The sequence below is a fragment of the Coloeus monedula genome, assembly GCF_965178545.1.
Source record: "Coloeus monedula genome assembly, chromosome: 16".
In the NCBI taxonomy this organism is placed as follows: Eukaryota; Metazoa; Chordata; class Aves; order Passeriformes; family Corvidae; genus Coloeus; species Coloeus monedula.
In genome coordinates this window covers 1,932,155-1,955,696 of record NC_138796.1, presented here as the reverse complement: position 1 = coordinate 1,955,696, position 23,542 = coordinate 1,932,155, and the positions used below count along the sequence as shown (strand labels likewise).

The following is a 23,542-nucleotide window of genomic DNA, read 5'->3' as shown; positions in this document are numbered from 1 at the left end:
CTCAGACTGGCTTGAGAAGCTTGAAAAGAATTTCTTTTAAGAGCAGACCAACCTCACAGCCTTGGTGTTTCGCAGTACAGACTTGCCTTTCTTGAGGGTCGCATTAAAATACTAATTTACATGTAATTCAGCTCATTTATTATTTCAGTAGTGAAATACAGTAGGGGAGAGCTTTAAGTAACACCAGTAACTCCCACTGATAGGAAGCAGCTGGTAATATCCTGCACCCAAAAGAATCATGCTGCAAAATCCTTCCTGTATTATATTCCTATTCAAATAACAATCACCCTCTGGGTATGCCATCTTAAAACAGCTAATCCTGTAAACCTAAGAGGCTTAGTTTTTTGGCCTGCCTGGGAAACAACATGAAATACGAGTAACTGTTCATTGTGGGCGTGGTGTTCTTACATTTAAGATTGCTCTTGCATCAAACTGTGGTGTGGCATGTACAAAAAGGGATGAAAAATGCTCTGCTAGGAGTGATGTTTGAACAGGCTTGGCTTGGCATGCAAACACTGCCCGTTGTGTGAGGTTACGTGTGGGCAGTCTGTGTCCCCAGCCCAGCCGTGTCTGGTGCTGGCTGGTGGCTCCTGCTGCCCAGCAGCTCCCACTGCAGAGCCCCAGAGCCTCCTGGGCAGCTCAGTGGGCAGCTGGGGCAGCAGGGGAGTCGGGGCAATTATCCTGCCAGGTAGGCAGACTGACAGTGATCTGTTGAGAGGATTCCTAAAGACATTAAGTTCATTTTGCAGTGCCCTTTTTAGCCTTTCATAGTGAAAAGCTGTTCACATTAGCCTTATTATCACCAAGTTTCAGGAATATGGATTGGAATAATTTGTATAGAATATTTTTCTGTGTCTTTTAGAGGGTAAATAGGCCACAGCTGTCAATAAAAGAATAATTTCTGCCCACTTTTCTGTATTGTTTTATAGTCTTATATAACAAATCATAAGGCTACCTATTTTATAATTAGCAGTTTGGCTATTCCTAAATATTCCTTTTCTATATAAAAAAGAGACTAAATTGCCTCCTCTACTACCCCCTTAGAAGTATCTAATTAAACTGAGATACAAGTGTACGAGAGTGTTTAAACTTGAGGAAATTTCCACTAGAGATATCTCTTAACGGGGTTGAGGTAGAAGGCACTTACTGGAGCAAATGGCTGAAGTTCAGGCACTCAGCCCTGCTGCTTTCAGACACAATTAGCTTTGTTTTCAGAGACTGGCACTTGGATGCAACCGAGTCCACCCCAGGAGCAAGAGCAGCTGTAATAACGCACCTGGCCTTTGAAGACAGCAATCGATAGCCAGTGTTTGGTGCTGTCAGTTGTGTTGTCCCTGGGATGGTGATTACACCTGAAAGTGTAATAAAATTGGAAATTTGTTAAGTATTTTTCCCTTTCGGTCCTGATCACTTCACAGCTTTTCCTGATTGTTGAATGCCAGCACCATTCAATCCAGAAATGAGAAGGTGGTAAACCAAGTCTCACACATCTGAACTTGAATAGAGATGTGCAGACTTGAAGTGCAAAATAGCTTCTGTTTCTATGAGGTCCTTTGCTGCAGGCACAAGGAAAGTAGAATGTGTAACTTTGAGGCAGAAAACACTAGCAGCTTTAGCCTGAGTCTGTCGCAGTTAAACTGATTTAGCACAAGCCACTGAAAGAAAAACGATGAAGGTAATTACATCAGTTGTAAGAGATTACCCCAGCCACCCCTTTGATTGTCAAATGTTCAAGCAAGGAAGTCGAATAAGAAATACAACTGTTAAATGAGTTGTTAACTTCTGGCAGAGAAGCTAATAAATGATCCACAGACCATTAGGAGTTCACCTGTTTGAATACAAGCCACGCTCAGCAGCCACCACTCTGGGATTCGAGGTGGAATCCCTAAAACTCTCTGTCCTCTTTGCAGACTGCACGGCCCAAAGAGCACAGTGGCTGCTTTTTGGGACACGAAACCCAGCTCTTCAAAGCTCCATTTAATTACATCTTTTCCATTTCTGCTCCTAAAGAAAGAAATTCTCAACTATCCTCTGGTTTCAGTAGTGCAAGCTCAGATCCATTTAGATTAATGTATAGACACAGCGTTTTGTGCATTTGTTTTCTCTCTGTTTTTGACCTCAGACAATATGAGCTTTGTAGCTGGAAAGCAAAGGAATATCCATTTCAGAGCCTAAGGGTGTGAAGGAGGTGAGATGCACCTGCAGAACTCTCCTGGCACAGCCTCGCCCAGGACTTGTGTTCATTAGCTAGTTAATAACAATTAGATACCTGAAAGGTCATCAACAGCTTTACTGCACAGCACATTTGCTGTTTTCCCAGACTCCTGCCACCAGCAGAAGTGTTTATGGGTAGTGCACAGTGGGTTTACAGCAGGACCAGGAAAATCCAAGGTAAATAGCCCCGTGCTTTTTCTTTTTCTTCGGTTCACTGGTGTTTTTGTGCTCCTATTAAATACAGCCTTGGTCACAGAGTTCAACTGCTACTTATATCTTCTGAATCAAGTGCTGTAGCAGCACTGTGTGAAGTGCAAGGGCTATAGAGAGGTAACAAGAAATGTGAGATGTGACCTAGCAGGGATGATCTAAACCTCTGCTGCGCCCATAACCACCTAACAGATTGACTGTTATGGAAATATCTCACAGTCTGAACTGACACCTCAGTCCAGGAAATCCTTGATTATATTTAATCCTGAAACTCTGTGCAACCCAGTACTGGCCAGAGCTGGAAGTCTGATCACCAACAATGATTAAAAAACATTCTCACAAAATAATATTTGGCACAGAGTTATGTATATCATGGCTTTCAGTGACAGCACTGCAGATACAAAAATAAGGGCCAGTCCATTTTTCCCTCTTCTATCACTATTTTCAAAAACCTTTTCTCCCATCAATTTGAAGTTATAGAGAACATATTGCTTTAGAAATATTCCAAAGCAGCAGAAGAGCAATGTGTATCTTCCACTGTTATTCAAAAGGTTGTTCTCTTAAGAGTGACAGGGAACAGGATGCTGGAATACACAAAAGTCCAGGATGAGCATGTTCTGGTGAGGAGCAGTGAAGAGCACAGAGCACCACTCTGTGTTTCTGTTTCTTCCTTTGAGTGTTCCCAGGGATCATCTTTGAGAGTTATTGAACAAACTCCAACTTCTCTGTACAGAGGAATAACAACACTTAGTTTCGTTCCAAGCTGTGCTCCTTTTCTGTGGCAAGCCTGCAAATTTAAAAGCTGTGGGCTCTTTTTAGGATTTAGCTGGCAGGCAGCACATCACTCCCAGTGCCCAACAAAAGGAACAAGCTCTGTTTTAGAGAAACAGGGAATATCAGTTGGTTGACTCAATAATTCCTCAAGTCACTAGTGCAGGACAAACACCCACCACTGAAACTGAGCACAACCTCGACTTCAAAGGGAGCAGCTGAGGGGCTTTGTGTGGCTTCTGGAAACCCTGGGCAGTGAGGCAGAGCAGGGCTCCTGCCCACACATCCAACAGAAATGTTTTGACTCACCAGTTTGTTTCTTCCTTTTTTTCCTGGTCAGGTTCAGGTTTTGTACCACTGCAGAACTGCAAGAACACGTTGGCAAGTCTGGCTGGCCCAATGTGCAGACTGAGCTGTCGGTGATGCAGCAGAGAGAAAACCTCCTGAGCAAGCCCTTCCCTGCTGCAATGAGCAGTCGGTGCCACTACCAGGGCTCAGGGAAAAATCTAACCAGGTCTGTTTAAAGCCCAGCACAGACCAGTAGCAAAACCTAGGAACCTGTTACAGGGTTATACTTTTATATTTGCTTTAAAATCAATTAGTTTCAAAGTTCATAATTAGATTATATTTAAAAATGTATTACTTACATGGAATAAATGGATTACATTAAAAATCTGATTACTGCACTTCAAAGTGGATTACTTTTCCAAAAAGTACTCACACTTGAAATCTGAACGTCCTTAAAAGAATCAGAGGCTGAAATTGTGACCAGATTACATTTTTCAACTTTTTTTTTGATTGCTCTTTAAGACCTAATCCAATTTCTTGTTTGTCTGTTCCAAAATTTGCATTACATTTAAAATATTCAACATGTTTTCCCTCTGTTCTGACTGAATGAAGGAGAGAAAAGTTAATCTTTCAGAACAAAGCTGTAATACAAGAAAAGGGAAGTTTAAAACCCTGCTGCAGCCAGACTTGAGCACAACCTTATTTTGTTCACTTTTCTTCCAGAAGAATCACATTAAACAAACTACTTGCTCTCATGGGGGATTTAATTTTCTACACTCACTAGAAACCTGTGAGACTGTGTTTGAAGATAACTGTATTTTGGATTTTAAGGACTGTAAAGGAACCCATTAAGAAATGAGCAGCTGCTGAGCTCTGTTGCTCTGCCACAGCTGACGGAAGCTCAGGCAAGCGATGATGAGTTCTGGTCTGCATCTTAAATGTCACCTGAGTGTGATGGCCAAACTTGGCAAATTACCTCTTCTCTTACTGATCTTTTCAATAACAAACCCTTTTCAAACAGATAAGCTTACATACATTTCATTTGTAAATTGTGTTAGTCTTTCATTCTTACAGGATGGCTATTTAGACCCAGATCAAGTATTAGCAGAAGAGTTGGTTTTATATCAACAATCTGAACCTTTTGAATAACTAAACCCAAACTCACCTAAAGGCTGCTCTGTTTTTCATTAAAGCTTGATTCCAACTTTTGGTATTGTGGGAAAGGAGATGAAGTTGTAGATTACTTATAAAAGGCTCCTGCTCAATGGACTGGCTAAACTAACACACGCAAAGTCACAAAAATCACAATCCAGAAAATCTGCAGGACCAAGTTCCAAACCCATTCTGGAAATGTATTAAGCATTTCAAGACGTAAAACTAAATATTAACTTTCTTACTAATGCAAGCAGAGCAATTTTATGTACCAAATGCATACACAAAGCATATATTTATACACACTGTATGTATGGGTATGTGCAACATTAAGCAGGTACTGTGAATTTCTACAACTTACTTGTTTCTCATGATGCATGACAGCATCATCTGTAAAAGGATTATTTCTCACATACTGAACATAATTCTCATTTCATTTACCTCAGAGGGATTTTAAAAGCAAAAGATGGGATCTTATGTTCATATCTACTTCAGAATAGTTTTCGGTATAAATACATATTACTTGTGCAAGTCAGTAGTCTTATATTGTCCACAATAACATACCTCACAGTTTAAAAACATGCCAAATACTTCCAACCTTGCATTGAGAATTCCACTCCTGGCTAGTGCTTGGAAGAGACAAGATGCTTTCAAAAGAAAGGACACCTACACGTGGTTCTCATCCCACCACCAAAACCGTGGATTTTGAATCTATCCAATAAAACTGCTAATCCCCCATCTGTAACAATGCTTTTTCAGGACTTTTACTGTCACTATCCAAAACCAGAAAAAAATGTTCTTTTGCAACCTTTTCATAATGTTGCATTTTTGGAACCCATATAGCGACCATACCAGTCCCCATGTCCTTTCCATAAGCTTTGGATGTCAGGGTAAACCCTCAGGAAATAGTGAATCAAAATATGTGTGACATAGAATACCTTTTCAGATGGGGGCGTTATCTTTCCTGTTGTCTCTTGAGAATAACATCAAATAGAAGCTGGGCTCTAAGAGGGATGGTGAGGAGGTCTCAAAGGGAAAGGCTATTGAAGTTGTCTATTAAAAATTTTATTTTTCACCCAGAATAATACAATTCAGTCAAGTACTGGCATTGGAAACTCTGCAAGCAGGCACAAATATCACATCTTGATGTTACCTGTAGTTTTTGATGCTCAAGCATTTAACAAAAAGAGATCTCAGAATGAGGGCAGTTATAGTAGTGAAATTTATATAGTGCTAATGGAATGAAAGAAGTTTTGTTAAATTCCAAACAATGCTATATCCGTCCCCACTCTTTGTCTCTTAGTTCATTCCTCTTGATCTTCCCAGTCACTGTCTTTGGCAGCTCTTTGACAAATTCCACCTGGATGAAATAAAGAGAGAAAGCAATGCAGCATGTTCTACAGAGCTGGTTTTCCAAGACTCGCTCTCAGCACATGTGGAAAATGGAGAGGACTCCCATCAGTAAGAGCTGCCTGCCCCAGATCCAAGCCACACCAAAGCAGCACATTGTGCCCCTTGTGAAACCTTCTCTTTGGCTGCCTGGATGGCCAAACATCTCTACAGCTGCCTCTCAGCTCACCAAGATGAGTACAGTAACCACAGCAGAAGGGTGAATGCCTGCATGGTATCAGAGGTCTGAGATGAATGACAAAAAGAAGAAAAAAAGGATGTTACAGCCCCAAAGTCGTCAATGGTTCTTAGTTCTGAGAGTTCTGTGAGCTAAGGCACTGCAGTAGCTCTTTTCCTGTGGTGCTGGGATTACTGAGAAACACCAAGTGTATCCTCTTGGGCTTGTGTCTATTTGTTAGTTGTGATGATCAGTAGTCAAAAACTTATTCAGGTTCAGTCATGTGCTACCCTAAAGGCACTGGCAACTGCTTGTTTGAAGGTTAAATACAAACCAGAGAATTAGGATTGTGAGTCTGACTTAGAATATGGAGATCTAACTGGGATATATAAAACCTAGAAAATTTTGAGAAATTTTAACAAGTACTTTGTGCAAATGCATGAAAACCAATGTAAACTAATGTTATTTAGGAAGTTATTGTTAATGGTATTCTGGAGTCAGTGCTCTAGATGAATCTTCACTGCTGTCTCTTTCAAGTGAATCATGAAAATCTAAATGGTAATTCTCCTGAGACTTATGGAAGGGTGCTCTGTTTTAAAGTTTCTCCTCAGAAGTATTTACCTTTCTAGGGTATTTATATGGAGCAGTAGTTTTCTTGACATGGTCCTGCAAGTCACGAGTTAAGCTCTTCAGGTCAGTGGATGAAAAGGTTGGAGACAGAACCACAAATGCTTTCACAACCTGCAAGGTAAAATCAACAAAAGCAATCTGACACCATCTGTTTTTAAGGGCTGACGTTCAGGTTACCAGCGAGCAGAGCTGCCCAGAGTCACCACGGTCAGGAGGAACACAGAAACCAGCACATGGTAAGAAAGGACACAACTTCTGCATGTGTATGTGCAGAAGGGAAAGTTTAAAGCATGGGGTTTGTGCCCTCATTACAAATAAGAGCCTTTGCCCTTTTTTCTCAGCGGCAGTCAAGAGGAAGGGGACAATAAAAGGTGTCTCTGGAGTTGTCCCTGAAGCTAAGGGACATTTTGTTTCTCTCTGAAGTTCATGCTGAGGACAGTAAGCCCTGTTATCCCAGCACAGGACTGTGCTTCCACCACACCTGCAGCCCATGTCTAATGCTTGGGCAGGTACAGCACAACTTTGGCTGCACCAAGAGTCATAAATGACAATTTCAGTGAATAGACAAATACTCAAGAACAAGGGCAAAGTAAACATCACAGTAATGCTCTCCACAGAGGAGACCTGGGGATGAAAAGAAACTCAGAAGAGCAAAGGCACGTAACTGGGAAGGGATTTTGCTTGTCAGCCCCACTGGGATTATCCATGATGGAAGTAGATGTGGTGCTTAGGTTTGTTTGTGCACCTGACAGTGCTGGTTTCATGGTTGGACTCAATGATCTCAAGGGTCTTTTCCAGCCTAAACGATTCCATGATTCTAAGATGATGTTATTGCCTTAGAGTACGTTATTCAGTTAAGTAGAAAACTCTTGATATCATTATGTATTTGGACAAATGCATTGCTTCTCCCCCTCTGTTCAGAATTGTTACCTCTCCTCTGAGGGGGTCTGGGCTGCTGACAACAGCTGTTTCTACCACAGCTGGGTGCTCTATCAGGGCACTCTCTACTTCAAATGGCCCGATGCGATACCTAGGCAAGCAAAAATAAAAATGAGATTTGTCTCTTATTTTTTATCTGGAATAACCAGTACCAAATGTTTTTTAATTGTCATGTTGAAGAAAAAAGCCAAGCCAGAACAAATTGACAACCAACTATGGAAGCTTTAGGCAAAAAGGGAAAGCTGGCTGGGTTAGAAGCAGCAGCATTTCATGGTGCTCCTGTGGCAGAGGACTGCTGGGGCTGTGCATCCTTCTCCATCTGTCCTCTCTCCTTGGGGCTCTTACTCTGGAGCTCCATCCCACTGCAATAGCAGCAGCACCTGGTGCCACATTATGATATCACATCGTACAAATCTTCCATTTCAACATGTTAAAAATAAATTGTTTCAAAAGCTCTTTGAATTCAATAGAGAGTCCTTCAATTTTAGTCAGAAAATAAACTAGATAAACATCCCTCCTTTGCCAGATGGACTCTTGATTCTTTGTTGAAACACATGAGAGGTTGCAGGGGAAATGGATGCAGCATCATCACCAAGATGATCATCATACTGTGGGTCTGTGAAAAGCTGATAATGACAGCAAGTATTCCAAAGTCAAGAGGTCAAAAGATTCCTATCACAGCACTCTGATGTCAGAAGCTCACCAGGACATTCAAGACTATACAAAGGCAGATTTAGAATGGGTGTGTGCAGACTGACCCTGAAGAAATGATGATGTCATCGTCTCTGCCAATAAACTGGAAATATCCATCTTCATCCATAGTCCCTCTGTCCCCAGTGACATAAAAATCCCCACGTTCGCTTTCTGCAGTTTTCTTGGGGTTATCCTTAAAGTGGTTTACAAGCAGCAGTTTAGATTTTAAACAGGCATTGACTGAACATTGTGCTGTAACACCCATAACATCAAATGCACTGGAACTTAATTTTTCAATCAAGGATGTTGATATTGCTAGAAAATACAATAAAATAGGTTTAAAACAATTTCTATTCTTTAAGAAAGAATTTAAATTGATCTTAAATTATTTTCTTTCCTTTTCTAACATCTACCAATCCAAATAAACAAATTACTCTGGTAATAAATAATAAAAGGGTGAAAAATGTTCAACATTTTGGACCACTATGCAATTGGAGAGATTTTGGGGAGATTGGTAGTGGTGGTGAGGAATAAAATAAAGTTCTTACTAAATATTCAGAGAAAAAACCGAGTGGCCTTATAGGTTTGCTTCTGACAGCAATTTCCCCCTGTTGTCCTGGAGGCAGGATATTGGCATTTTTGTCTACGATCTGGAATGAAAAACAGCTCTTATTTTAGTCCAATGGAAAAGCAAACTCCAAACGCAAATCCAACCAAACAAATAATCCCCTATGACAGAATCTAAAGAGCAGTCAACAAACCTGAACATCATAAAGGGGAGCTGCCTTCCCCATTGATCCAGGTTTAATCTTCATTCCTTTAAAACCACAGCAGATTATTCCCTGCAAAAATCAAAATCAAACCAAAGTTTTGCAGTAGAAAATCATCACATTCACACTCAATTCATTAAATGTAGTTTCTAGACTAATTCCAAAGTAAGGAATTAAGGTTCATAGGATCCTATATGTCAGTGCTGGATACTACAGATAAGCAAAATGATAAAACTCCCTAAAAGAATCCTGTTCCATTATCTGTGGAAAATTAATGTCCTCTACTAACTAGTCTTCTTCCCTTAGATTCAAACTCTGCCCTCTTGGCTGCCACTGTTACTTGGAATTAGCTTAAGGACATTTGTGGAGATATTACAGCACATTCCCTCCCAAAGCCCCGTGTTTCTGGCAGGTTCTGTGAGGAGAGCTGTGAGAGGGAGTTCTTGCAGAGGTTACCAGGGAAGGGGATTACTGAAACATTCACAGAAATGTGAGGGAGGAAACAGGCTGTGTTCCTACAGAACAAACCTTGCAGCAAAAAGGAATTCCAAAGACAGAATAGGCTATGGACCCTACAGATGTACCGTTTCAGTCTGGCCATACACTTCGTGGATGTCCAGCCCTGTCTGGCTCTTCCACTGCTCCATGACTTCAGGGTTGAGCGGTTCCCCTCCACTCACGCAGTACTTCAGGCTCATGAATTTGTATCTTCAAGGGGAGTTGAAAACAAGAAAGGCAATACTTAAGTCTTTAGGGTGAGAGCAGGAGCAGGCAAGGGTAAAGACCATGGGAGAGCTGTTTGCTGAGAGGGTTAGTGCCATGAGGTGGGGAAATCAGGGGATCCCTGATCCTTCTGCTCCCCATACAGCAGCAATATCGGTCTGTGCTCAACACTCTACCTATGAGTAGTAGCAGTCAGGGTTAAACATGTGAAAAATAAAATTTTTGCTGAAGTCAGCTGAGATTATAAATAACCAAGTACTGATCTGCTGAGCCAGGGCCCTGGTTGCTGACCCTCTGCAACAGGCCAAGTGAGAAAGTTCAAGAGGGAAGGAAGGAACAATGGCAGGCAGTGAGAATTGGAGATGGGGGTGAGGTACAACTGCCACAACAAATAGTTCCCTCACAGTTATGCTGACATGCACTTTCTAGGATGAAGCCCTTCCCAAAGTGTGGACAATTAATGTGGTAAACAAAAATTATGACAAAGTATTTAACAGATTCTCAGTTTCATACTCACAAGTTCAGTAGCAAAACTCTCAAATTTCTGAGGGAAAACATCAAGTTTCTCTGTTTGATCAAAAAACTCAGCAAAACTCAAATTTTGCTTGATGGTCTTCTCATGAAGGATATTTTAAACTAAATTATTGCCCTATTTTGGGTCAAGCAGTTAGATATGGGAGATGACTGAAGTTCAGTTAGGGTAAATTAAACAGAAGTAAATAATTTCTTGACGTACTTGGAGAGATCATTTTGCACCAGCATGCGGAACAATGTTGGAGCACCGACCAGGGCATCAATTGGGAATCTGCAGAGAGTCTAGAGGGTTAAACAACAAGATGGACCTGTGAAGCTCAGACAAGAAACTGCCTTGGGAATGTGCAGTAAACAGGTGACACAGAAAGGAGAAGTACATTTGCCCCCTGTGTGAAAGCACCACACCCTCTGTTGGGTGAGGAACCCTCCTGCAGCTGGTGCAATATTGTATATTGTATATTTGTATACAAGTTTGAATATTTGATTGGATAAATCCCATGCTAACACATCTACCTGACACCAGGACCCCACAGCTTGGGGCATGGCCAGAAAAAGGATATCTCTGCCTACATCATGGGGAAGTTTTCACTTTAATCTTGGCCAGTGTGGGCAGAGATACACCTCGTTTTCTACATTAGTATCAACTGATACTGCTTCCACAGTCACTAGAATGAATGGCTGGCAATTAGTGCTGCTTTTGGATGATTTCCATTCACGTGCTCACCAGCTATGAGCAAAATGTATGAATGGATTGCATGTTTGTCCCCTTCTGGATACATTAAAAATGAGAGCAGGGGCTTTACTCAAGAAATACAGCATCTCAAACACTGCTATAAACACAACCCTCATGAAATCTGTGGATGCTGTCAAGAATTGGTTTTGGCACCCTTTCTGCAGATGAATACGTTTCCACGAGTTTTTCCCTTACATTTAGGATGACTGCTGATTCAGTCTGTGGTAGGTGATGTATAAAGATGCATGATCCAAAAACCCAGGGATCAAAAAAAGATGCTACTGAAGTTAGTATCCATCCTGTGTCTGCTGTGTTCCATATCATGTCAGAGGGAGTCAAATCCAACCAGTACCTGATAGAACAGACAAAAAAAATGATGAAAAGATACTGAAAAATACCCAGAAAGAGAATAAGAGTTATTAACTGGAAGATGGGGACACTGGGGATGATCCTAATTCCTAGAAATTTGATGGGGTTTTTACTCTGATTTCAAAGGGAGAAGGACTGGGGATGTACACTGGTATTTCTTATTCAGAAATGTTTTACAATAGTTCTGCTGTGCAACTTCAATTATCTTATGTTCAAGCAGGTTTAAGTCTTTCGTACCTTTCACTTAAAAGGGGTCTGAAACCAAGACTACCCTGGGAATGTTGAGTCATCTTTGGAGAACCTGTGGTTCCACTGGTAAAGAAGATAATCATTGGGTCTTCAACCCTGGTTTTGATGCAGTCATGGTCAGCAGATTGTTTTCTGTAAAAAGGAGAATGCAATTATGACTTCAGTGGTTGTAGTTGGTGTCAATGAGTGCTTGTGGGAACAGGTCTGCTTTGTCCTCGTGACTGCAGTGGCACTAAGTCACACTCACTGGTACATCTCAGTGAAGTTCAGCCATCCCTCCCTGCTGCTTTTGGACACCATTAGCTTGGTTTTCAGGAGCTGGCACTGGGATGCCACCGAGTCCACTGCAGGAGCCAGTTTGTCAGTGGTAATGAGGCACGTGGCCTTTGATGCCTGGAGTCGGTACAGTATGTCTTTGGCTGATAACTGGGATGTTCCTGGAATTACGACAATTCCTGGAAGAGTGATGAAGTTAGTTTGTGTTGGCATTTTTCCTGCATCTGATTCTTTTCTAAGAACCTAAATTAACTACTCCCAAACTGACCTCGGATATGGATTTGCCCTGGTATTCCCCAGCCAAACAGTTATATCAGATTAATGCAGATGACCGTGCTCTCCTGTCAGGAGTGAAATGTGGACCTGTCTGGTGACTCCCATGGCTCTTCCAAGCCTTCTGGAATCCCCTTGTCTGCTGCACAAGCTCTGTCTCCCACAGCCCCTAGGGACTGCCTGGGGGCTAGGCCACTCACTGGGTTGTTACACCATTTTTCCTTGATAAACCATATCCACTCTTGATCCTCTCAGCCAATTTGCAATGATCATTTTACCTCACTGACCTGCTCGCATGCAAGCCACTTTGACCAGCCACCATTCTGGAATTCGTGGTAGGACCAGGATAAGCCTGTCCCCCTTCTGCAGTCCACAGTCTTTAGTCAGCACATTGGCCACTTTGCGGGACAGGAACCCCAGCTCCTCAAAGCTCCACTTCACTTCTTCTCCTTTGCCATTTATCCACCAGAAAGCAGGGTTTGATGGCCTCTTTCCAGCCTAAAAAACAGGGATTCAAACACAAAACATTTTCTTCTGAAAGACCATGAAATAATAATGCACAGACATCTGTAAATTATGGAAGAGCTGAGTATTTGACAACTGGCATATAAGCAATTATTTTTCTCCTGTCCTTAAAGGATCAAGATTTGCTATTCATCAAGCTCAAGTATTCCCAATAGATTCTTCTTTTCTGAACCTGAAATGTTTACCAGCCTAATTGTCTCCAGACCCAAGTCCTAGTCTGGATCCTATTTCAGTTTAAGCCTTACACTGTGCATTAGTGCTCCTCCAAAATAACAATAAATAAAGCAAGCAAGAATGAGCTTTTGTATAATTTCCTAATGCAAATATGGTTTGGCAGCTGGTTGCTTTTATAAAGAAAAAAACCTGACTTATTCCAAATGAAATTTAAAATTAAAGTATTTCATTGGCACAACAAAAGATCACCTACCTTTTCAATCTCAGACCACTTGTCCAGTACATCACTTGCAAAGTTAAAGTACTTTGGTATTTCCTGTTTGCCCTGTCTGATGGACTCATACTGGGAATGTACATCAGAGGAAAGCAGCCTGGGATGTCCATGGAAAGTCCTATTAGGAGGCTTCAGAGTCCACAAGAGTTTTAGACTCTGTAATTTAAACCACAACTTCATGGCAGAAGATTATGTATGTAGGTGCTGTAGACAATATAAGAAAATCAGCAGAATTGTTGCTATGAATCCTGCAACAACAAACAACAAAAACCAAACAAAAAAATAAAAATAATATTGAGATTAACCAAAGATAATCTAGGTATGAATTAATGAGTTTTTCATTAAAGTTACTTAAGCTAGACAGAGCCAGACTGATGATTTTAACCTGCTAATTACATGTTAAGTTCCCTATCCTGCTTTCTAAAATTTTTAATTTTTAAATTAATTGCCTACAACCCTCCATAGTAAAACACAAAAACATCAGATGTTATTGTTTGCATTAGAAGAACGTTCCTGCTTCATACATTCAGTACCTAATTCTCTATTCCTTTTTCTTTCTGGGTTTTTCCAAACTCCTTCCAGCAAGAATCTCATTGCTTTAGCTGCAGCAGTTGCTGACTGATCCATTCACCACATCAGTCCCAAGAACCTTCACTTCACCATGTAGCCCCCGAATTTGATAGAGACATTTCTCCTCATTTTCCTGACCTGGCTGCTGTGGGCAGGAGAGGCTGAGAGCTGCTGGGGGAGATCCTCTTCATTCACTTCACTCACCTGTCAGGACGTTTCCCATACGAGGCCCTGTAAAGATCAGCTGTCCCCTGGAGATGTGAAAGCTGGGCACTCCTTCAGAAGTGTTTTGGAGTGAAACCCTTCTGGCTTTATTGCTCACTTCTTCTGGAGTGATGAGAACAGAATGTGGCACAATACAGAGCAAGGAGCAGAACTCTTCCTGTGGCATAACCTTTTTCTTGTAATCATTTACACCACTGGTAGTTGTGCATAATTTGCAGTTAACCTAAAGCACCTTGGGTCTTCTTTTGCCTCGACTTTAGCCATTTAAGTAGATCACAAATTTATCAAGATGAAGAGAAGCATTAAAAAGAAATGTCTTTTTCCTTCCACTCTGAAAGAGTTTGAGAATGTTACAGTGGTAGTTTTTGAAAAGAATAGATCAATGCACTGCTGATACCCACCACAGGACAAAGACTATTTTTATTAATTTCTCATTTATTTGTATGTATCTAAGAGTTGTAGTTACCTTTTATTTTTTTTTTTGGTAAGAAAAGCATTTATACAAATTGCAGTTAAAAAAATTTGACCTTTGTATGCACTTGGGACTGTCCTTTCTCATATTCCACACTTTGAATTACTTGCACTTCTTCCTGAAAATTTGTAGGTCGATGGCAAAAATGGTTCCAATACCACATACCCTCAAACCATATGAGTGTTTTATCCTTTTTCTGCCATAGATTGATTTTCCCAATGTTTCCAAGAGTTCTGGGTCATAAACACATGCCATATTTGATGTGTTATGGTTGGTACAGGTGAGGGAATATTTCTCTCCTTGCCTTCCAGATCACTCTTGCTCTTTTATATGCTTGCCCACTCTTTGCTCCTTAGAACCTTTCTCTGGATTTTCCCAGTTGCTGTCTTTGGCAGACCCTGAACAAACTCCACCTGAAAGGCAAAAATAAATTCTGGTTAAATTCCCAGCTGAAGGAAAGACACGCTTTCATTATGGCTGGGGGTGAAAGGATGGGAAGCTGCACAACCAGGGCTGGGATGATGAAATATTGCCTGAATGCCTTGCCTGTTTGAGGTGCTGTGAAAACCCCAGCACTCCATGAAAGAAAGACTGGACACTCATAAAGTACAATTTCATGACCATTGCCTCCCTCTGGGTCCTTTCTAGCACACACAGCCAACCCAAGGCTACAGCTGCAACAGACCCTGTCATCTGCTTCTATTCCATCTACCTCTGCCTGGAGTGTTTGTCAGAATGCAGTCGAGAAGCAGCTGAGGCAGGGCAAACAATGCTCAGTTTCTGGTCCAGTTAGAGAACCTGTGGTTTTGGGCTGTACTTACCTTCCTTGGATACTTGTAAGGTGCAGTCACCTTCTTGACATGCTGCTGGAGCTCGTCAGTTAATTTTTCTGGATCATGTGATACAAAAGCAGGAGCTAAAACAATGAAGGCTTTGACCACCTGTGCCACAAAAAGGAAGGGATTCCATTAACTTCCAGAGGTGGGAATAAAGGGGTACATTTGTCATGTAAAGTGAGTGTCAAAACTGAGGATGCCCAAATTGGGTCTTTTTCTTTAATTTCTCTTTTCTTTGGCTGGTTATTACAGAATGCTGTGCTATGAAGGACTGATTATAGAGCAGAGGATGTTTTCCGTATTTCCATCTTTATTTTCCCCTTAACTTTATATCCTACCAAAGCTGAAAATCTCATCCCTGTTTCTCAAAGAAATGTTGCAAAGTTCGAAAATATAAAACAAAAATGAAACACTCTGGATGTCATTGGTGCAGTGCACTAAGGGATGAAACAAGAAATAATCAAAATTTCCTTGCTTAGAGAAAAACATGTCATGATTAGTCTGGAAAGCCAAACGATTTTTCCACATAAAAACCTGCAAACAAGGAAATAGTTCTGATATTCTAAGATCTATTAAAATGTGGATTGAAAAAACTTTAGCCCACTTACTTTCAAAAATCTGCAACATACTGAATTCCAAGGAAGCCTAGTACATACAGGGATAGTGATGCTTAGAATAAAGGGCATTTCTTACTACATCTTTGCTCTATTTTCTTTTACCTCCCCTCGAACTGGGTCGGGGCTGCTGACAACAGCCACCTCGGAGACTGCTGGGTGCTGCAGCAAGGCACTCTCCACCTCAAAGGGGCCGATGCGGTACCTGGGAGAGCACGAGCAGAGGTCAGCCCCAGCAGCATGGGCCAGTCCATTGGTGTTGGCAGGCTGTGGTTTATGAGGCAAATCTAGAAGCAGATGCCTTACCCAGCAGAGTTAATGATATCATCAGCTCTTCCAACAAACCAGACGTATCCCTCTTCATCCATAACGCCTCTGTCCCCCGTGACATAAAAATCTCCACGCATAGAGGCAGCAGTTTTCTCTGGATTGTCCTGGCAACAACCAAACATTTCAAGAGAAGTTTCTGATTCTTAGTGAGACATAACGCATTTACTTTGCAGTGGTGCTAAAAATTATCAAAATAAGTTTTTAAGGTGTTGTTGAAAGGAGTATGTTCAATACTGTTTTATATTTCCCGGTGAAAAACCCAGAGCCGTGTTAATTAGCAGTTTGATGGCTGAAGTATGTGACAGGTGGAAAAGAGAGCTACACACTAAGGAGTGTATGTAGAAATTTCTGTTCTAGAGGGAAAAGGTCGTGCTCTATCAAAATGCCCATCCATCACAGCAAATATGTAACCCATTCTGTTCAGGGAAGTGATTTATCATTGCAGGGGGTTGCCAAAATAACCTCCTATCAAAAGTAACTTTTTACCCTTAACTGTCAGGACCAAAACTCAGATGAGGTGACCTGCAGAAAAAACTTCTTTATTTGCCTTGACCTATAGGACCTCCACATCCTGTTAAACCTCTTGGTTACACAGAAAAAACACTGACAACAGAAGACAGTGAAAGCCTGAAATTACAGTATTGAACCTAAAGAAGATTTTTATCACATAGTGAGCAATTACATTTTACAAGTTGTTGTTTGATGATGCTACAAATATCCCAATATTATGGGGGTTCAAAAGAGGATTAAAAACATGGATAGGTCCCCTAAAGCTTGTTCAATATGAGAGTGTAACTGCAGGGGAGAATATCTTTAGGTTAATTCCACTGTTTTCTTAAGAATGTCCTGCACCTCAGCACCACCATGCACTGACCAGGATCAAAGTCCTCTAGCAACCCAGTGAGACCTTCTGAGGAGCCTGCATGAAATTCTGCTCCTGGCAGAGCCTTGCCCTGGGTCTCTCCCAGGTCTCTCAGCAGACACAGGCACAGCAGGTCGGGCTCACCAAGTACTGGGAGAACAGACAGAAGGGTCGTGTGGGTTGCACTCGGACAGCAATGGTGCCCTCTTCTCCTGCAGGCACAACAGCCCCATGGTCATCCACGATCTGCAGCAAGGACAGACACAGCAGCAGTGCTTTGATCAGCCCAGAGGAGCATCTGCTCCAGCTCAGTGCAGGGCACAGAAGGGCTGCAGACAGCCCTGCCTTACTCTTCTGCCCACAGCTGCCACATTTCCACGTACCTGCACGTCATAAGGGGGAACAGCTTTTCCCAAAGAGCCAGGTTTAATTTTCATTCCTTTCATATTGGCACAGATTGCCACCTGCAGAATAGATTTTTGGTTTTTTTTTTAATTGTTGCAACATCTTGTGAATGCTATTATTGTTTGCATTAGGCACCTTCCCATGACTTTGTTGTGACAAGGGCTGAATCAGGACCTGCACTGGGGTTTTTGAGAACATCAGAGAGGGATTGAGAGGCATTTCAGGTCAGACCTGTGAGAGGTTGGTTTTGCTGAGTCAGAGCCAGTGGGTTCTCCTGCAAACACTTGACTCTGCAAGACAGCAGATGGGAAATTATTACAGCCCTTACTTCAATAATGGGACGACTAATTTGGGACCATTTCAAGAGCAAGATGAGAGAAGGCCTGAGATCTGACCCTTAATAGTTTTGTTAATGTTCACTTACAGAGAAGTCTGGGATGTGAGCTGGTTTAATATTTGCCATTAAAACCTTGGAAAGGCAAATTGATAGCTGGAGCAAATTATTTTTTAAATTTTCTTTTGAAGGAAAGATGACAACTTATTTGATCTGAAGTGTCTCTGGAATGGTTTTTGCAGGGGTCTAAAACATCAAAATATGCAGATTGCTGATTCTGGAACTATATAACTATAATTATACAAAGTATTATATTTTTAATCATGTAAGTGATTCTCACCTTTTCCATTGATTTATCAAGGACATTGTGGCTCTGGTATTGTTACCTTTGAATGGGTATATTGCAAGAATTAATGCACACGTACTGTTTCGGTCTGGCCATAACCTTCATGGATATCCAGCCCTGTCTGGATTTTCCACTTTGCCAACACTTCGGGATTCAGTGCTTCCCCTCCAGTTACACAGTGCTTCAGACTCAGGAACTTGTAGCTTGAGAGGAACAGAAAATGAAATAATTGTCTTAGCCCCTAAAATGAGCAGTGAATGGCCCTCACTGAACATCCTCCCTTGGCTTTCCAAGTAAGTACCCCTAAAACTGAAGGTAAGGCTGAATAGGTACAGAGAGGCTGAGCTCTGCTAAACCTGGGTTGGCTTTTGTCAGGTTGAAAGACCTATGTGACAAGAATAAGTACCTTACCAAAGATGTGAGAACTCCCTGCAAACCACTTCTCACAAGCTGGGTATTTTACAGAGTAACAAACTGGGGAGAACAGCTGCCAAATAACTCTCAGGATGTGAAGCTCCTCTAACTGCTCCCTTCATTCCCAAGCATGTGAGAACAACTCCACCATACTCCAGTAGCTGCCTGATCCAATGCTGCCCAGTTGATTTAAATTCAACTGGGAACCCAAAGTTCAGAGGAAGTGACAACTTAAAAATGTCTCCTTTTTTCCCTCTGTGCTGTCTATTCAAAGACCCAGTCCTGAAGCCCAGGTGGCCTACCTGGGCTAGCCCTAGTCATTCTCACCTTTCAGAACACAGCCTTCTTTTCTGAGAGCTGGTTTTGCCAATTAGATTGCCTTTAACAGAAGAAGAAATTAAGGAACCTGAGGAACTAAACCTCCAGGGCTGTGCCAGCATTGTGCCCCAGCCTCCCTCCCCTCCCCTCCCTGCAGTACCTGCTCACATCGTGTTGGACCAGCATGCAGAAGGCAGTGGGAGCTGTGCAGAAGGTGGTGATGGGATATCTGGAGAGAGTCTAGAAAAACAGGGAGTTATTCTGTTGGAAATGAAAGTGTGATGGTGGCTCTGACCTTGTGAATGCCCAGGTGATTAATACAATTTATGTGCTCAAATGTCTGCAAGATGAAAACCATAAAAATGCTGTGCCAGTCAGTCCAACTCCTGTAGAAAATATGGAACTTTCTGTCCAACAAAAGCCACACATATAAGTGAAGGACCACTGGGAGCAGTAGTTCAAATTGATTTTCTTTGTGCTTTCCAAGGTTTATCCCAGGCTCAAGCCTAATTGGTCATAGGGAACTAGACTAGAGCTTTTCCAATATTATTCTTGGGAAATTCAGGGTCTCTACCCCATACAAGAGGCCAACGTTGAGGAGAATTGTCCAGCTGACTGGTTTTTGAGATATAGCTGGAAAGAGGAATTGGCATTCTGGTACCTTTGGATTGCTTGGGATATGGGGATTACTCACCTCTGCAATAACTTCTGGTTTAAACTGTGGCATATTGTGTACAAAGACACAGGATCCACAGATCCATGGTGTAAACACACTGCCCCAAGCTGATTTTGCCCAGCCAGTATCCGAGGTATTCCACATTATGTCTGAAGGAGTCAAGTTCATCCAATACCTGATGAAGAAGCAGAGATGAAAAAATTTCCAGGGAAAGCAAATCAGTACCAAGCCACAGATTTAACCCGAACTGTAACTTTTAAGATTCAATGACATGACCCAAGGTTGCTTTGGTTCTCAGGGCAGGTTGGCCCAACATGAAAGCACTTGACTTCCTCTGGTGCAGCTGTAGGGACACTTTCCTTATTGTTCCTCTGCTTTCAGCCTGTGAGTGACACAACTCTGCACATGATGAGGTCAACTGGGCCTTCACAAAGCTTTTAATAACACAGGTTTCACCCTGAGGGGAAAGATGAGGAAAGCGCAAATCCTACAGTCACGAATTGCCCACATTCACTGGAGCTTTATGGTCACATGTTCCATTTAATGGTGATCACGTCACTTAATGAGGACCTTGGGAGGAACTGCAAGGTGATACCTGCCAGAGATTGTGAATCCAATCCCGTAACTGCTGTGGGACTGCACCACCATTTTTGGGAAGCCCGTAGTTCCACTGGTGAAATACACTACCATTGGCTCGTGACTCCTCGTCTTGACACATTCATGGTCAGCAGATGCAACCCTTCAGAGGAAATGGTATATTCTGGTCAGTACACACAGTTTTCCAGCAGGGAATCAGTATTTTTATTGTTTAGGAGTTCAACAGGAAAGTTGCCCCAAATTATATGATCTTACTAAAGAAATAGTTGCATTTCATATCACAGGGAAGAGTTAGCGAACACACTGCCTGTCACAAGTACACTCTGAATCATAAGGCTGAGGAGCAAGAAGAAGCTGAAAAATCTGAACTTATCTCCCAAAACCTGGGCTGGATGAACCTGTACTTAATGCAGTGTAATCACAATGCAGCAGGTTGACAGAGAAAGGTAAGTCCTCTGTATTTTGAAAATGAACCTCAAAACTCAGCAATGTCACCTGTCTGGTACAGCTCCCTTCACCTCACAGGGATGATGGTGAAAGAGCTGGATACTCACGCAAGGAGTTCTTTGAGGTTCAGCCACCCAGCCCTGCTCCCTCTGCCTACAATGAGTTTACTTCTCAGGAACTGGCTGCCAGGCAGGACAGATTCCAGTGCAGGTGCCAGGGTGTCACTGGTAATGATGCACTTGGCCTTTGAAGCCTGGAGTCGGTATGAGATGTCTTTGGCCGTTAATTGGGATGTTCCTGGAATAAAGACAATTCCTGGAAAAGAGCAAGAAGCAATTGAGGAAACTCATCATTTCCCAAAAATACCTGATCGTGTCTCTCTGTGGATGCTGATTTGATCCATCATGGATGTTTGGCAGCTTAAAAGCAGAGCAAAATAGAGATATTCAATTATTAATGACACTAATTCTGTAAGTTCCTCCATTATACATTCAGCTCCCTTACAATGTATGTGGTCAAGCCTGGCCTCAGGCTGCAGCCACTGGAGCCTCTCTGGCTTCACCTGAGGATGCCTCTTGACTGGACCCTGTCTGGCACTGTGGTTCCTGGGTGAGTGCTGCCAATCCTCCCTTCAGGCAAAAGCTGAATTGTGCAGGTCACAGCAACATATCCCTGCTTGCATTTTCTTCACACTGATCTAACATGTGGCTTGTAGGCTCTGTTTGCTGTGTCTCTGCACCCCAGGGGTGGGTGAGTCGCTCACCTGCTCGCATGCAGGCTACGTTCAGGAGCCACCACTCGGGAACACGAGGCAGAACTGCCATAACTCTGTCTCCTCTCTGCAGAGCACAGGCCTCACAAAGGACATTGGCTGCCTTCCTCGAGAGAGAGCCCAGCTCTTCAAAGCTCCACTTCACCTCCTCTCCCTCATCACTGACCCACCAAAAAGCTGGATTTGCTGGTTTTCTTCCATCCTGCAGCACATCAGAAGACATTAAAACATGAAGACAAACCTTAAAAGATTTCACTTCAATACAAAATAACTCCCGACTAAGCAAAGCATCCCTGGCAATCATTCTCTCAGAGTGACACATGTATTTCTGATGAACAAAATGAAATGGTGCTTTCCACTCTGCAGCTAATACTGCCCAGTACCCATGAGGAAAAATGATTTGTATCATCTGAGATTTGTTCCACTGTGTCCTCATTTTGACTGGGATAGAGTCAATTTTCTTACTGAGTTCTGGTAAAGTGCTGTGGTCTATGGATTTAGGATGAGTATAATGTTGATAACACACTGATACTTTAGTTGTTGCTAAGCAGTGCTTACTCTGAGTCAAGGACTTTCCAGTTTCCCACACTCTGCCAGCAAGGATGTGCACAAGAAGCACCTAGACAGGACAGCTGACCTGAACTGCCCAAAGGGATATTCCAGACCACAGAAGGTCCTGCTCAGTTTATAACCTAGGGGGAAGTTGGCTGGGAGGTGTTTGGGGATGGGCTGGGCATTGATCAATGGGCAGTGAGTACTACTATTGCTACTATGATTATTATTATAATATTTCAATTCTTAAACTGTTCTTTCCTCAACCCCTGGGTTTTACCTTTATTTTCTCCTGATTCTCCTCCCCATCCCACTGGGGAGTGAGATCCAGGGGCTCTGTGGTTCTTAGTTGCCAGCTGGGGTTAATAACACAATGTCTATAAGGTAAAACACAAATACTACCTTTTCCAGCTGTGCCCACTCATCTAAGACATCACTTGCAAAGTTGAAATATTCTGGCAGTTCCTTCTTACACTGGTTTATAGATTCATAGTAGGAAACAATCTGAGATGTAAGAAGCCTGTTGTTTCCATGGAATGATCTGCAAGGTGACCTGAGAATCCGCAAACACTGAGGAATCCAGGATTTAATAAATGTTCTCATGATAAATGATGTTTTATCAGACAGTGAGGGGAAGAATCAGGTACACACCTAAGGAATCAGTCACCTGGAATGAAAGAAAACACATTTAAACCAATCCAGTTATTGGATGCTGTCTCATGTGTGATGTTGGATAAATGAGTGCAAACCAGCTTGAATAAATAGGTTGATTGCACACATCCTCATTTTATATCATGTTTCCTGTATTTTTATGATATGAGTATTTAACATCACAGTATGCAGAAGGAATAAGAACAGTCATCTTGAGGTTAAGAAAATCAGCAGAGTTGTTGCTATGAATCCTGCAAAAACAGCGACAACAAGAACCAACAAATCAAACAAATCTCAGCATTTTCCAGACAATCCAGTTATGAGTGATTCATTGAAGTCACTTAGGCCCACTGCCAGACTGATGGTTCAAATGGTCCAAATAAATGTGAAGTTCCCCATCCTGCTTTCTGGTATTTTTTACCTTCTGTGTTTTAAGGTCTTAATGTCCTGTACTGATCTGTCACCTTGTCTGTATCTCAGCTGATCCTTGCATAGCTTTGATGTGTTCTTTGGGGCTGTTAATTGCCCACAACTTTCCTTCCTCAAACACATTGTCAGCTGTAAATAATCCTTAATCACTTAGGAAGATGTTTCTCATTCCTTAGTCTGCTCTAATTCTCTGATTTAGCTGTAACTTGCATTTTTCAGAGCATTACAATGACAATATCTGCACAATAGCCTATGAAGGAAAGAGGAGGGACAGAACACTTAGGAAGAGTTTTCAAGATGAGAAATTATATTCAAGACTGACAAGATG

The 23,542-nt window shown here is 42.0% G+C and overlaps 2 protein-coding genes across 2 annotated transcripts; both read right to left on the bottom strand.

The window, feature by feature from the left end:
• Positions 1 to 5,908: 5,908 nt before the first annotated feature.
• On the bottom strand, positions 5,909 to 13,544 carry LOC309578885 (acyl-coenzyme A synthetase ACSM4, mitochondrial-like; the record flags this gene model as incomplete). The annotated part of the gene is made up of 13 exons (XM_082291821.1): positions 5,909 to 5,995; positions 6,824 to 6,943; positions 7,763 to 7,862; positions 8,530 to 8,657; positions 9,013 to 9,114; positions 9,226 to 9,306; positions 9,819 to 9,942; positions 10,694 to 10,773; positions 11,420 to 11,576; positions 11,831 to 11,974; positions 12,090 to 12,297; positions 12,679 to 12,889; positions 13,344 to 13,544. 13 exons carry the CDS (start codon positions 13,542 to 13,544, stop codon positions 5,909 to 5,911), a joined length of 1,743 nt encoding a protein of 580 aa, XP_082147947.1.
• A 1,403-nt stretch (positions 13,545 to 14,947) lies between these two features.
• LOC309578884 (acyl-coenzyme A synthetase ACSM4, mitochondrial-like) lies at positions 14,948 to 22,737 on the bottom strand (the record flags this gene model as incomplete). Its single annotated transcript, XM_082291820.1, has 13 exons — positions 14,948 to 15,044; positions 15,453 to 15,572; positions 16,187 to 16,286; positions 16,388 to 16,515; positions 17,418 to 17,519; positions 17,657 to 17,737; positions 18,438 to 18,561; positions 19,251 to 19,330; positions 19,785 to 19,941; positions 20,362 to 20,505; positions 20,918 to 21,125; positions 21,574 to 21,784; positions 22,537 to 22,737. 13 exons carry the CDS (start codon positions 22,735 to 22,737, stop codon positions 14,958 to 14,960), a joined length of 1,743 nt encoding a protein of 580 aa, XP_082147946.1. The 3' UTR covers positions 14,948 to 14,957.
• Positions 22,738 to 23,542: the final 805 nt, after the last annotated feature.